This window comes from Gigantopelta aegis, chromosome 10 (genome assembly GCF_016097555.1).
Source record: "Gigantopelta aegis isolate Gae_Host chromosome 10, Gae_host_genome, whole genome shotgun sequence".
Taxonomy (NCBI): Eukaryota; Metazoa; Mollusca; class Gastropoda; order Neomphalida; family Peltospiridae; genus Gigantopelta; species Gigantopelta aegis.
In genome coordinates, this window is record NC_054708.1 from 14,168,156 (window position 1) to 14,183,055 (window position 14,900).

Sequence of the window (14,900 nt, forward strand, 5' to 3'; positions counted from 1 at the left end):
AAAGTTTGCGTTGTTCATCGACACCACTAGCACACATTGATTTATTAATCATCGGCCTTTGGGTGTCAAACATTTGGTAATTTTGGTATACAGTCTTAGTCTAGCTGAACTCGGTCAGATGCATGTCTAGGAGGGCGAGCGCTCGCAGTCGCTCGCTAAACGTTTTTAATTATTATTTTTTTTTTTAGCCTAATCCGAGATGAATGTGATATGATAGAAGAAGATGGTATCAGTCAAATTGTTCGCCAGCCCCCGCGTATGGTTAATAGTGTGTACGTGTGTATGACTAAGTATGTACGTGTGCACTTGTGTACGTATGTGTTACGGGGATTTTCGAAAACACTGCACCAATGATGCAATTACAGTAATTATGTCATATATAATGAGAGTTAAGCTTTATGATCTATAATTTGACACGTCTTCATTACTACCGGAATAAAAAGTGTCCATTAGGCTACTCAAAGTTAATAATGGAATTTGTTTTCATGTTTATCGGCACAGGTGCATTTTATTTAAAGGTACTATCCCGAGCTTGCTGCTATTGTAACATGTCTACAACTAACTGAACCTTTCTGATGACTAAAATTGTGCATTAAAGATATTTTGCTTTTTAGAATATCAGTGTCTGGATAAACAAGGTGCTTGTTGTCTTAATGTTTGTAGTAGCACCTTAAACTGGATTTTACCAGCAAGGGTTCTTTTATATGCACCATCCCACAGACAGGATAGTACATACCACGGCCTTTGTGTCACCAGTTGTGGAGCACTGGCTGGAACGAGAAATAGCCCAATGGGTCCACCGACGAGGATCGATCCTGGACTGACCGCGCATCAAGCGAACGCTTTACCACGGGGCTACGTCCCGCCCCCCTCCCGTCCATTAGCAAGGCTCGACATTTATTTTGTGGAATTGAAAGCAATCTCTGGTTCTGACATTTCGTTCTGGAAGCAAATGCTATAAACCGAGAAGCAATTCTAGGTCACTTATACTGATATAAATCTTCACTCTCAATTTATCTAAATGTAAAGTACCTGGGTTTTGATGTTGTTGTTGCTATTTTAACAAGATCTAATTTAATATTGGTTTTCCTAATGTTGAAACTGTTGGCACAAATTTCTGAATCTGATTAGTCATAGAAATCTCTAATATGAAAAGAAAATTATACTGGGAAGCAATACTAGGTCACTTATACTGATATAAAACTTCACTCTCAGTTTACGTAAATTTAAACTATTAGTTTTTTCTTCTTTTTACAATATCTAATTAATACATATATTGATCTTCCTAATGTTGGTAGTTGGCACTAATTATTATTAATAATTATAAACTGATTAGTCGTAGAATTCTCTAAGATGGAAAGCAAATTAAACTTAAACAACTTGTGAAATTGATTATCGAGATACAATATTGTGAATTTCCAGTGGTAATTGTCTCTTGCACCCTGCCAATTTCGAGCCCTGATAAGATTACAGAAGGTCATGGACAAATTTTCCATCGCTTTTCGGCAATGCTTATTTATGTATATTGTATTTAAAAGTAAGGGTTGGGGCTCTTTAACTAATGGAACTCGGCTCTTCCGACCTTGATCCGTTAAATTGTTTTCAGCAATGGCGGGTATAATAAAAGATTCCTCCATACCTGTGAAAGCCATAATATATCTTGTATAAGATGTCTTTATGTATGTTGTCAAAGGTTGTTTATCGCTTCACACTGGTTGAGACGTTAATAGCAGGTTTATTGATTGAGGGGGGACAATCAATGAAAACGACGACAATATTCAGTAACAAAGCACAAGTGGAAAGTACAAGTTAGATAGTGAAAGCTAGAAAATAGTAATCGATATACACCGAATACATGTTCCGTTTATTGACCAGAAGATAAAGAAATGAAACAACAGCTACATTAATCTTCCGGCGCGGTCCAACGGTGTGACTTTTGGTAACGACCTGTAGAATGTTGGGTTTACCTTTGCTTAAAGGTGCTATCTCATGGTTACATAATGGAAGTTTCCTGCCAAAAATTGTTTATTAATTTTTCCTTGAGATGTAAATATTATGCCTTCAAGCAAATAATTTAATTTACTAGTAGAAAGAAAACATCACGATCACCGGTGAGGTATACGATACGCCATGTCGGGAGTTTTGTAGAGAAGCACGCACATTAAATACATATGTTATGTGTATGGATGGATTATAACAACCCCTGCAATTGCCCATGGCAATCAACATTGCCCCACAGCATGGGTTTTTTTCTTGGAGAAGCAAGGGTTGTATAATTACCTGTATGTGACATGGGAAGGTTTAACAGTTTGTTTTGGACCAACTACTGGCATTTCACCCATTGGAGAAGTTGCTACTCGATTGATGAAGTTATTATTCTGTATTAGAAGAGGAACAGTTCTGAAGCATGGTTACAATTGTAACACATTTATATTGAAAAAAGAAACAGTTTATGTATGTAATGTTAACGTCTGGGAAAGTAAACCCTCTTTGTTTCTTCAAAGGCTGAACAAGATTATCCTATGACAAATTTTGTGACTTTTGTTTTTGTGATAGAATATCAGTTATCTAGAACAATGAACTGTAGGTCTGGCTGACCTAGTATAATAGCAGGTGATAACAAGAACCATGAAAACTAGGTCGCCGTGACCTAGCAATGGTACACGACAGGCAACAGGCTAGCATCGTTTACTAATGCAAAGCACAAACACAAATGCAGTTTCAATAAATGTCGTGACTGTGTTTTCGCTGTTAAATGTCTTGATGTAACTTAACACGTATTGTCGCCACTTATTTTATTTAGTTTTTCTCTCATGAACTAGGTCATGGTACAACCGTGGCGGCCACCTATTAAATGTTTAAAATCGGTTTAATAATGACTGCACACTTAGCAAATTGCACACTGCACAATCAGGTTGGTTTGTTCGTGGTAAACCTTTAAGTCACGGAATTATGATAAACCTTAAGACACCGCATTGTGGTAAAGTCGCGGAAATAATCCACAACACCGAGTCATATTACGCAAAATGAGTCCACAACATAATCGTTTTCTACACGTCTCCTGAGCGTTTAAGGTAAGGTTAGGCTTATTCTACATTGCCTTTGTATTATGGGGAAACAATTAAAGAAAAAACCCCCAGTCATTTTCTTTCTTTCATTATTATTCAAGTTTAAAGTATTTATCTTAAGGCATATTATTGCAATCCATCCATCCATCCATCCATTTATTCATCCATCCAAAACACACCTACCCAAATCCAGCTATCTATCTATCTAATAATATGAATGAATTTTTTTTTTTGGCAACAAAGACAATATTTATTTTTTGCAAAATTTTACACGCAAGAATAAACCAACTTTTAAGTCTTGAATTACAGCACGTGTTAATGGTGGGCTTGCTCAGAAAGACTTGAAAAACATACAAAACACTCATTACGTATTGTACACCATCAAGCGCTGGTGTTGCCAGGATTTCATATGGGGGTGGGATAGCAGTCATATTGAGGGGGCATCCACACTGTCTACAGAAACTACCCTTTTTTTGTTTAACGACACTACTAGAGCACATTCATTTATTAATCATCGGCTATTGGATGTCAAGCATTTGGTAATTTTGTCATATAGTCTTAAAGAGGAAGCCTGCTATATTTTTCTATTAGTAGCACCATCCCAAAGACAGGGTAGCACACACCACGACCTTTGATATACCAGTCGTGGTGCACTGGCTGGAACGAAAAATGGCCCACAGGGCCCGCCGCAGGGGATCCACACTTTCTACAAATTCACACAAAAGTAAGTTATAATTATCATATGCACATACATGTATTTTTCAGGAGATCGCCACATTGCAGATTACTGTGAGTCATATGAGTGATGGCCGATACTGATGTTTTGTGACATTGGCTCCAGGTTTCCATATCACCACCAACACTCGACATTTATCGAACGACAGAATTGCTCGGATATGCGCAGCTTTAACAAATTGCAAAATACGTCAGGGGCGAACAAAGGATTTTCTAAGGGAGTGAAGGGTGTCAAAACATGTTAAAAGGGGCAATTTTGAGTTTGCCGATGATAATGGGAGCGAGATGTGTGTGTGGGGGTGGGGGGGTGGGGGTTATGTTGGGATTGTTATTGTTTTCTCATTTATATGATTTGATTTGTATAGACAACATAAAACAACTGACCAGGTTTAATAACAACATATTTAGTGTTATAAAAGGTATCATTTGAATAAGAACTATTGTGTTTGTGTTTATATACTTCTGGAAACAGGGCAAGCAGTACGTGTGGACCTGCTACTCTGTATAACAGTAAATATTTAAAATAAAACGGTCCATTTAAAAACAAAATTCGTATTATAATGTAAAATTTCAAGATAAATAAAATACCCAGTTACTATCTTAAGAATGATATCAGCTTTATCCTCCTCGGACCGCAGAGCCTCGCTGCATTCGCCATTCTAACCATAGCTTGATAAAGCCGATATCTCAAGACAGTAACCAGTTATTCTCTATACGTTTTCAATAGGTCAGGTCATGGGGTTTAATGTGCACATTCAGAACATGCTGTTGTAGCGCACGCCTATATATTTTCATTTAATATGTTGAGTATTTTAACATGTCAACTATTCGCGACACCCCCGCTGTAACCGTGTTAGAAATTAACCAGGGTATGTTTACATGTCACCATGGTAACGCTTGACATAAACAAGTTAGTGATATTGGGCCATCGTGTCTAATAATGACCGTTACGAATAGTGGCGTTCACGACCTAATTCATTAGTTGGCCATTGTTACTAAAAATAGGTTAACACGAATAGGCCCAAGGTAAAGAAACGTCAACAGAACCCTGGTGTAAAAGTTTTATTTTAATATATAAATGCCTTTCCTTAGATGCCAACATACCACAAGTGTTTTAATTATAAGTACAGATTTGATTCAGTTTTAGCATAAACAGCCACGAAGCAGACTTGATACGTGTGTAATATTTCACGCAGAAAATTACGTGTTTACGAATATATTGATGTATTGATGTATGTACGTATGTATGTATGTATGGATGGATAGATGGATGGACGCTTTTATAAAATCCAATACAGTTTTTAAAAAAAGGTTTGATGGGAGGGGGCATGGTCCCCGTGCCTCCCTCCCCCGGCTACGCCATTGTCATTACGGAAGATGGAGCATTTTAAGGACAAAAGGAAACGAAATATGTATATTTCTAACTATATTACTTTATTAGTTAGTAGTAACTAGATTTGTGGTTTAGTCGTAGATTTACGACCTGAATTTTAATATGACTTCTGTGATCAATACAAGTACATATGTATGAAGTGGAGAGAGAGAGAGAGAGAGAGAGAGAGAGAGAGAGAGAGAGAGAGAGAGAGAGAGAGAGAGAGAGAGAGAGAGAGAGAGAGAGAGAAGAAAAGAGAGGGGGAAGAGAGAGAGAGAAAAATAGAGAGGGGGAGAGAGAGAGAGAGAGAGAGAGAGAGAGAAGGAGAGAGAAGGAGAGAGAGTGGGGGGGGGGGGGGGGGGGGGGGGGGGGGGGGGCAGGAAGAGAGAGGTGGACGAGAATGACTGGTTACGGTTTTAAGATATCGGCTTTATCCTGCGAAGATTAGAATGGCGCGAGATTCGCCATTCAACCTGAGCATGATAAAGCCGACATCCTAAGACTGTGGTCTGTTATTTTATTTATCTGGCAATCCTGCATAATAGTGAAAAATATAATTGAAATGAACCATACCTTTTATTTTACAACCGTTTTCCACAACAGTAAGTCGTCTTGTCACTTACAATATGATATCTATACATCCAAACAAAATAGTTCTTAAATAACAAATTTAAAAAAAAGAATAACTTTTTATTAACGTTATTTATTACTATTATTTAAAGTTTATTATTAGGATGAAAGCTATATTTAAAATTTTGGCCAGTCTATGAAAATATAGAAATTTATCAAGTCATCATATTTTGCTAACAGAAACAGTGATTACAGGATATATATAAGTTTGAGCTACTTCAAATATTAGAACGGCCGGAAACACCTTGTATAATATTATACAGACACATTCTAAACACGAAATTTGCTTCGTACCCCCACCCCCTTTATCTTTCTTGAACAGTCCTAGGATCCCCAAAAATGCGGAAATGCGTATGCTAGTTTGCACGTAGATATGCTAGGAAAGATCAATCAAAAGCTATCGTGTCACATTAAAAACTGAAAGTACAATAGCATGAAATATTTATGCGTGGGTAGCAAGGACACTCCAGAGGCTGGCGTTAACGCAGTAGAGGTGCATTTACATTATACCACTTTGTGCTCTTCATTATTATTCTATCCTGGTCACAATGAAGGATTTTTATTTATTTAACGACGTACTCAACACATTTTATTTACGGTTATATGGCGTCAGACATATGGTTAAGGACCACACAGATATGGAAAGAGGAAACCCGCTGTCGCCACTTCATAGACTACTCTTTTCGATTAGCAGCAAGGGAACACGGACCTGTCAAGTAGTCCCATACCAAAATGGAAATACTGCGGCTTCACCATTCATCTCATCATCATCCATGTTTGTAATGTCACAAAAACTAAAAATGTCTTTCTTTGTCTCAGTGTTAAATGTTTGTGGCGGTTTTTTGTGTTTTTAAAAAGAAGAAGAAAAAGGTGTGGATATAAAGGGGCATGGGTTTCAGTCCTCACCCTCGAGATGGTGGATTTTTTTCTTCCTTCTGTTAATTTTGTTGGCCATCTTCTTTTGTAAAAAAAAATCAATTATTTACCGTAGAATGGATAAGGGAAGAAGAAGAATGATCAAACGTAATCAGTCATATGATATATAAAATGTCAACACTCGGTTGAGAAATTTTCGAGCCTGGGACTCGGCAAGCTTCGTCTCATGTCGGAATTTCTACCACCTCGGGTGTACTTTTTCTATCACATATGGCCGCATTTCATGATTTTTATAATATAATTATATCTACATGAATTACCTAATATTGCACTGTCAAAAATTGTTTTAGCCTCAAAGAGATGGGGAGGGGTGTCAACCAGACTTCTGCCACCCCCTCCCCCTCCTAGCCTGCACTCCTGATTTAAGCCTACAATAGGGGCCTACAATAGGGGCCTACACCGGTATCTACAAAGGCTTGAATACTGTTTCCGAAGCCACTGTCATCGCTAGTTTACTGAAATGGCAGTTGTTTATTTGTGACTTCACTGTTTCGATGTCGGGTTGTTAAATAATTTTCACATTTCTATGTTTAGTGGAATAAGTCCCTACAGCCAGCAGTGGTACTTAGCAAAGTAGTCAAAGTGTTACTGTTTCTTTAACGAAACCCCAGCACATTATTATATGTTAATCAGTGGCTTTTGATATTTTTCCGGGGAACCCGATCCAACCTAGAAAAAAGAGGCCGACACTAATGTTGTTGTTTTGTTTTCCTATCTATTATTAATTGGTTAAAGGGGCACATCCATTATTCAGGGATGGAATTCACCGTTTAAAAATGGCACCTATAGCAGACCGTATTTGTGTGGCAAGTCCAGCCATAATCATGACAGCCCTCCCCACCTCTACACACACCAGCACATTTTAAACTACTACAAATATTAGGTATATTTGCGGCAGATGATCTAGAGAACCTGGTTAGGCGCAAATAGCATTTGGTCGTAATTCGCATACGTATACGTAATTTGCAACGATCACTTTGTGTGCAAATGGGTTGAGTAGATTCCAGTTCCTCCGTGCGCGAGTGCGTATCCAATCTCTATGCATTGTGGATTACATATACCGGTTATGTACAAAAGTATATGTGCCTTACCGCCAAATAGCAGGGTCGTATCCAACCTAATATACGGAGTGGGGGAGGGAATGTCAGGGCCGTACCATGATCAAAATCCTAGGAGGAAGGGGCACTACTTTTTATAAACAAAAGAAACACTATACAAATTAAACCTTGAAAAAAGTTTGGTTCTCGGGGGGTGGGGGGGGGGGAGACAATTGCCCCTCTGCCCCCAGAGGGTACGGCCCTGAATGTTCAGTAGAACACAAAATCAGGAATCATGATACAGTAATTAATATATCGTACCGTCATACAATTTCGATCGACTTTGTAACTGCATGTATCGCAAGATTATGCGAGATATTACGTCACTATCAACCTAAACATAAATAACGAAGTGTCTTTTTTTCTCTCAATATTGAAAATGCTTCAAGTCAAGCTGCCAATTTTATGTTTTAATTATAGTACCATAAATAATGTGCATGTTATCAGTTTTTCCTAAGGCAATATTTTGGTACTAATAAAATGCCTCACATTAAGAAATCCAGGTATCACAAATCCCTGCAAAGTTATCGTCTGCAACATTGGCATCTGACCTGCCAAAGTTTGACGATATACCATGTGATCATTACACTGAACAATATAATTTATGGAAGGCTGGTTGGGTTACCTCTTAAGCCATCTGATTAAAATTAGCTCTACTGGGTCTACCAGTAGATCTAACAGCATTGTGTGGACTCCCATGTCCAGGTGACATTTCATCTATAAATAACAATTTAAATATCGACCAATTACACTTCGCCTTTTATAGCGTTATTCGGGAGAATACAAATTCTACAAATATCGGGCGAGACTATTTATGCAATAGGCGAACTTGTTGGTCTATTTCAACATTGAAAAAACAGGGGGAAAAGTGCAGTAATAAACACTGGATTGTATACTAGTATAAACAGATTTTATGGCTGTACCATCACAGTTTTTTGTTTCATCTTGAAACGAATTCTGTATAAAATTTTATATTGCAATTAGTTTCCGGCATACTTCGTAATTCACCCGAATCATTTCGTATATGTGACCGGCCTCGGTGGCGTCGTGGCAGGCCATCGGTCTATAGGCTGGTAGGTACTGGGTTCGGATCCCAGTCGAGGCATGGGATTTTTAATCGCGATACCGACTCCAAACCCTGAGTGAGTGCTCCGCAAGGCTCAATGGGTAGGTGTAAACCACTTGCACCGACCAGTGATCCATAACTGGTTCAACAAAGGCCATGGTTTGTGCTATCCTGCCTGTGGGAAGCGCAAATAAAAGATCCCTTGCTGCCTGTCGTAAAAAGAGTAGCCTATGTGGCGACAGCGGGTTTCCTCTAAAAAAACACAGTGTCAGAATGACCATATGTTTGACGTCCAATAGCCGATGATAAGATACAAAATCAATGTGCTCTAGCGGCGTCGTTAAATAAAACAAACTTTTTTTTTTTTTCATTTCGTATATCCTCGGCATAATCCCGAATGTTTTCAAATTCTTTTCAAATCACTGGCATGATTTTGCAAGTAAGGTTTCGATTGGTCGAATGAAAGGTCAACTGGACATGAGCTCCAACGGGCTGCTGTTAGATCCACATGTAATAATGGAGCTAATTTTAATTAGATTGCCTCTTAAGTCATTCACAGCAAAGTTCTTTTTGGTAATTTCTGGTGGGGGCATGTTTACACGTGCATTTACGTTTACTACAAATCAAAGTGGTTTGGTGGGATTAGATTTTTTTTTAAATATATAGTTCTGTACCTCTGTCAGACCACTTCCAAGCTAACTCTCGATGAAGCTGGACGCTGTCGCCTGTGCTCTCGACTTGCCCCCCCCCCCCCCCCCCCCCCCCCCCCCCCCCCCCCCCCACACACCTGGGGGGGCTTGATTGCAAGCTTTGGATCGCTGCTGGAGATTCGCGTCGCGTACACCGGGTCACGGGCAACCGTGACATTGGTGTACGGCGACTCGGACTCGCAGAAGAGGAAGGGAAGAGGACGGAGGAAGACGAAACGTGCGCCAGGAGCGGCTCAGGGGGGAACAAAACTGGCGGCTCAACCGCCAGCGGCGGTCCCTTCTGCGTCGCCGCCCCCGGCTCGGCCCAAGACGAAAGGACCAGCTCATCCGGACCCGCCGTCAACACCGAGGGATGCTCTCAACGCGCCGATGTGCGAGACGCCCGCAGACGGACCTGCATCTCCCTCTACGCCACCGCCTACACGTAACTGGCCACTGTCACCAGTCTTGCCAGTTCGGAAGGCGGCGGTCCGGGCAGGAGCCGTTGCGAAGAGGAAGGCCGTCGCTCAGCCGAGCGACCAGCTTGACTCGAAAGCCGTCTGGAAAGTTCAGATCGGGAAAATCAGGTCCGGCTTCCTGAAGTTCGTGCAGGGGAACACCTCGGATCCGGCATTACTGATGGGTGGACTAGTGGAACCAGAGCTAAAACAACTGCCGACAAACGGTCCTAGTTAGAGAGATGGATAACCATACCATCCACAGGATCGTCAAGGCCCTTTTCGGCAACGACTATCGGAGTGTTATAATGTTATAACCATCCTCGCCGACCAGAGATGGAAGCACTTCATCCCCGCCTTTGCCGGTTCTCCGCTCATCAGTTCGCCGTAGGCCAACCTCCACACCCTAACGGCCTTAACGAGGCCACTCACGTGGACATATAGAATGGACTTTAAACATTTAGACCTTCGTTCAAAATTTTATGTCGAAATTACTTTTTTTTAAATGTTATTAAATAGTCCGATCCTCTCTTCCTTCTCTTATTTATTTTTGGACTGTCCTTCTAAAATGCTCCAAATTATATAAATATTCGGCCGAGTAGTCAATTCTGCCAATTTTCAACACTACCCCCCCCCCCCCCCTCCACCACACACACACATCCCGAGTCAGGCCACCGATCTTATCGGAGGTCGGACTCGGGATGGGCGTGTTCGAACCCTAGTAGTATATGGGCACGTTAAACAAGTTATCATCATCATCATCATCATCTGTCAGAGTACTTAAGGTGACAATCTGAATTTCGGTGCCATTGATAGGTAGAACAAGAGGATTAGACATTAACCTATGATAAAAACATAATGTAAATATGTTTTCAATGAACACTGTTTATTGGTCTGAAAATTATTCAATATTTTTTACAAGCTACAAACATTTCCTGATTTTATTTTCAAAAGAAGATTTGGATATAAATTACTGAACGGAATATAGACCCTACACTAGCATAACAAGGAGAAAAATAGACAACCAATGAAACTATCGAAAACATGACGTTTGTCAAAATATAGAGGAAACACCTGTACGACTTCTTTTTATGAAAAATAAAGAAAGAAAAGTTCTATTTAACGACGCACTCAGCACATTGTATTTACGGTTATATGGCGTCAGACTTATGGTTAAGGACCACACAGATATTGAGAGAGGAAACCCGCTGTCGCCACTTCATGGGCTACTCTTTTCGATTAGCAGCAAGGGATCTTTTATATGCCCCATCCCACACAGGGTAGTACATACCACGGCCTTCGATATACCAGTCGTGTTGCACTGGATGGAAAGAGAAATAGCTCAATGGGCCCACCGACGGGGATCGATCCCAGATCGACCGCGCATCGAGCGAGCGTTTTACTGCTGGGCTACGTCCCGCCCCTAGTTGTTTTTTAGGAAAACTTGGCGTTTGTGGGAGATTATCATTGTTTTTCACAATAAACTGATGTCACTTGAGAAAGGTAAAGTATTATTGTATGTACGAAGTATTGCTTTTATTATATTTTAAATTGTTTTCCTTATCGTATCGAAAACATGACGCCAGGATAAAATTAATTTCCCCCGTATTTTGTGTTTCAGCGGCTCCTTGCTAGTTACGGACCCGAGCCCGTGCTTACAAAACTTGGGATAGACTGGATTTTGTATTTTGTATAGCGTTGCTGTGACGCTAAAGTCTTACTTAATTCGTGGCTAGGTAGAGGGGGCAACCGCACTGTCTATATAAAGTTTGTTTTATTTAACGACGCCACTAGAGCACATGGATTTTTTATCTTATCATCGGCTATTGGACGTCAAACATATGGTAATTTTGACACTGTTTTGAAGAGGAAACCCGCTGTCGCCACATAGGCTACTCTTTTTTCGACAGGCAGCAAGGGATCTTTTATTTGCGCTTCCCACAGGCAGGATAGCACAAACCATGGCCTTTGTTGAACCAGTTATGGATCACTGGTCGGTGCAAGTGGTTTACACCTACCCATTGAGCCTTGCGGAGCACTCACTCAGGGTTTGGAGTCGGTATCTGGATTAATAATCCCATGCCTCGACTGGGATCCGAACCCAGTACCTACCAGCCTGTAGACCGATGGCCTGCCACGACGCCACCGAGGCCGGTCCCACTGTCTATATAGACTAAAGTCATGTTTCTCAGGCCACACACACACACACACACACACACACACACACACACACACACACACTGTAGTGCGTAGTGGTTTGGTGTTGTGGTTTATGAATGGAGTTTCACTATTCAGTCAAATCTTTAATCTGATTTTCAGGCACATTTTTGGGGGTCGTAAAAAAAAAATGGTCGGGCTCAATTTGGCGGGGGGGGGGGGATGTCCCCCTCCCCCTCCTCCGACCTCGGTTCCTATGTGCCTGATATGAGATTAATGAAAATAATGACAACCACAAAGGAAGGAAATGTTTTATTTAACGACGCACTCAACACATTTTATTTACGGTTATATGGCGTCGGAAATACTGACTACAAAGAAACACAAATTAAAAAAAAAAAAAAAAACCTTACCTAAAATGCTGACATTTTTCACTTCTCCCGTTTTCAACGTAAACGCTTCCATTACCGGAAACCATCCGTTGGGGTAGACGGGGGGTATGGCGCCAACTTTACGCCGTTGCCGCACCATGTTGGCGATCTCTCGTTTGTTCCAGCTGCCCTCGTTCACGTAGCCGATGTCCCCCAACTTCCGCACCCTGTTTAGGGGCACGAAAAACAGAACGTAGCCATAATAAATCACAAGGCATGCTATTACAACCCCGACGTACGTCGTCACGTTGTAAGGATTCGGCACCGACGTCAACAACGTGGTTACACGTCCGAACAGCATCGAACTGGCGTTTATCCATAGTTCTCCTATTTCGAACAGCGGCGTTATCAGTATCTTTTCCGTGACGGAAGCGCTCACTGTCGAGATAAGGAGAGACACGAAAACCCCTACTTCGAGGCCTGTCATGCTTTCTTTTCTTTTCTTTTTTCTTTTTTTTTAAAGTAAATATTACGACGCTGTCGATCGTTGTGCTGTTAGGCGAAGCAATATCCGACTCGCGGTCTACGAGGCGTGTTATAAAATAAACTTCGGTAGTCCGGTCCGATCGCGTGTCACTGCAGGTTGACAGACGAGGCGTTTGATTGGTCGAGACTCGTCGTTAAGACTCGATTCATTGCTCGGCTAACAACGGACAATGGCTAATAATAGCGTCGTAGGTTGGCTTCCCGTGTCGCTCGCGTTAATATTTTTCAATGAGTAAACATTCGGTTCTTTCCGTTTATCGTGATGAAATACACAACTTATGTATGTCATATGTAATTGTCTGATATTTAGTTCACTAGCAACTGAGACAAACTTAAGACCATACACACTGGCGTAAGGTGGTGTCAGAAAGTGTTTGGTGGGAGGGGCATGCGGTAAAACAAAATTGGATGCTTATATCACCTTTCTGATATATATATATTTTTTTTAGGTAAAGACTCTTTTTGTTCGGGTTTTTTTTTTTTTTTTTTTTTTTTTTTTGCAAATCCCTTCACAAACGTCGATCCGCGCCTGTGTCTCTGTCTCCGTCTCTCTGTGTCTCTCTGTCTGTCTCTCTCTCTCTCTCCCCCTCCCCCTCCCTCCCTCTCTCTCTCTCTCTCTCTCTCTCTCTCTCTCTCTCTCTCTCTCTCTCTCTCTCTCTCTCTCTCTCTCTCTCTCTCTCTCTCTCTCTCTCTCTCTCTCTCTCCTCCTCTCTCTCTCTCTCTCTCTCTCTCTCTCTCTCTCTCTATGTGTGTGTATGTGCTTGTGTGTAGCCCATCTTTGTTCCAAGATTATTAGTACATAAAAGACATCAACTTGTTGGTATCTAATATATCAATGTACGTGTAGGGGTGTGGTAGCGGTTGGTTGGGACTTTGGGTGGGACAAAAAATAACTTGGCTCCAAGTCTGAAAGGTCAGGTGGCAGTATCTCCCCCGTCGCCCACCCACCCCCCTCCGCCAATGACCACTCCCCCTCTCCCAATGATACAAACCAACCCTTGGCCAGGATCGAGTTGATCTACGATTCTACATGCTTGGGTCCGGCCTTCTAGTGACGTCTGTCTGTAGCAGCGGCATAAATACTTTATCAGTTCATAGCGAACGGCAATCAGGTAGATTCAAAACAGTATATTTGTTTTTCCTGTTTTAGCGGCTGTCAAGGACGAGTGTGTGTGTGTGTGTGTGTGTGTGTGTGTGTGGTGGTGTGTGTGTGTCTCGGGGGGGGGGGTATATTCTAAGCGGTAGAGCTAAGTCGCTGCCGTGTATGTACGTTCATTGCTCTACTGCTCTTTGGGTTTTTAAATAAATATAAAACATAACAATGTCCTCTTTTAGATGAGGGGCTGGACGTAGCCCAGTGGTACAGCGCTCGCTCGATGCGCTGTCGGCTTGGGATCGATCCCCGTTAGTGGGTCCGTTGGGCTATTTCTCGTTCCAGCCAGTGCACCATGACTGGTATATCAAAGACCGTGGTATGTGCTATCCTGTATGTGGGATGGTGCATATAAAAAAATTCCTCGCTACTAATGGAAACAATGTAGCGGGTTTCCTCTGTACGACTATATGTCGAAATTATAACATGTTTGATACCCAACAGCCGATAATTAATAAATTAATGTGCTCTTGTGGTGTCGTTAAACAAAACAAATTTTAACTCTAAGACTATATATCAATATTACCACATATTTGACATCCAATAGTCGATTATTAATAAATCAATGTGCTCTAGCGGTGTCGTTAGACAAAACAAACTTTTTTTAAAACTATTCCCTTGG

At 41.2% G+C, this 14,900-nt stretch overlaps 1 protein-coding gene across 1 annotated transcript in view; it reads right to left on the reverse strand.

The window, feature by feature from the left end:
• The window catches only part of LOC121384285 (cholesterol 7-desaturase nvd-like), a 32,589-nt gene extending 19,442 nt beyond the window's left edge, over positions 1–13,147 (reverse strand). Inside the window, exon 1 of the mRNA XM_041514600.1 lies at positions 12,622–13,147. Coding sequence (XP_041370534.1) covers positions 12,622–13,066 — 445 coding nt within the window. The 5' untranslated portion in view covers positions 13,067–13,147. The remainder of the gene's footprint in view (positions 1–12,621) is intronic.
• Positions 13,148–14,900: the final 1,753 nt, after the last annotated feature.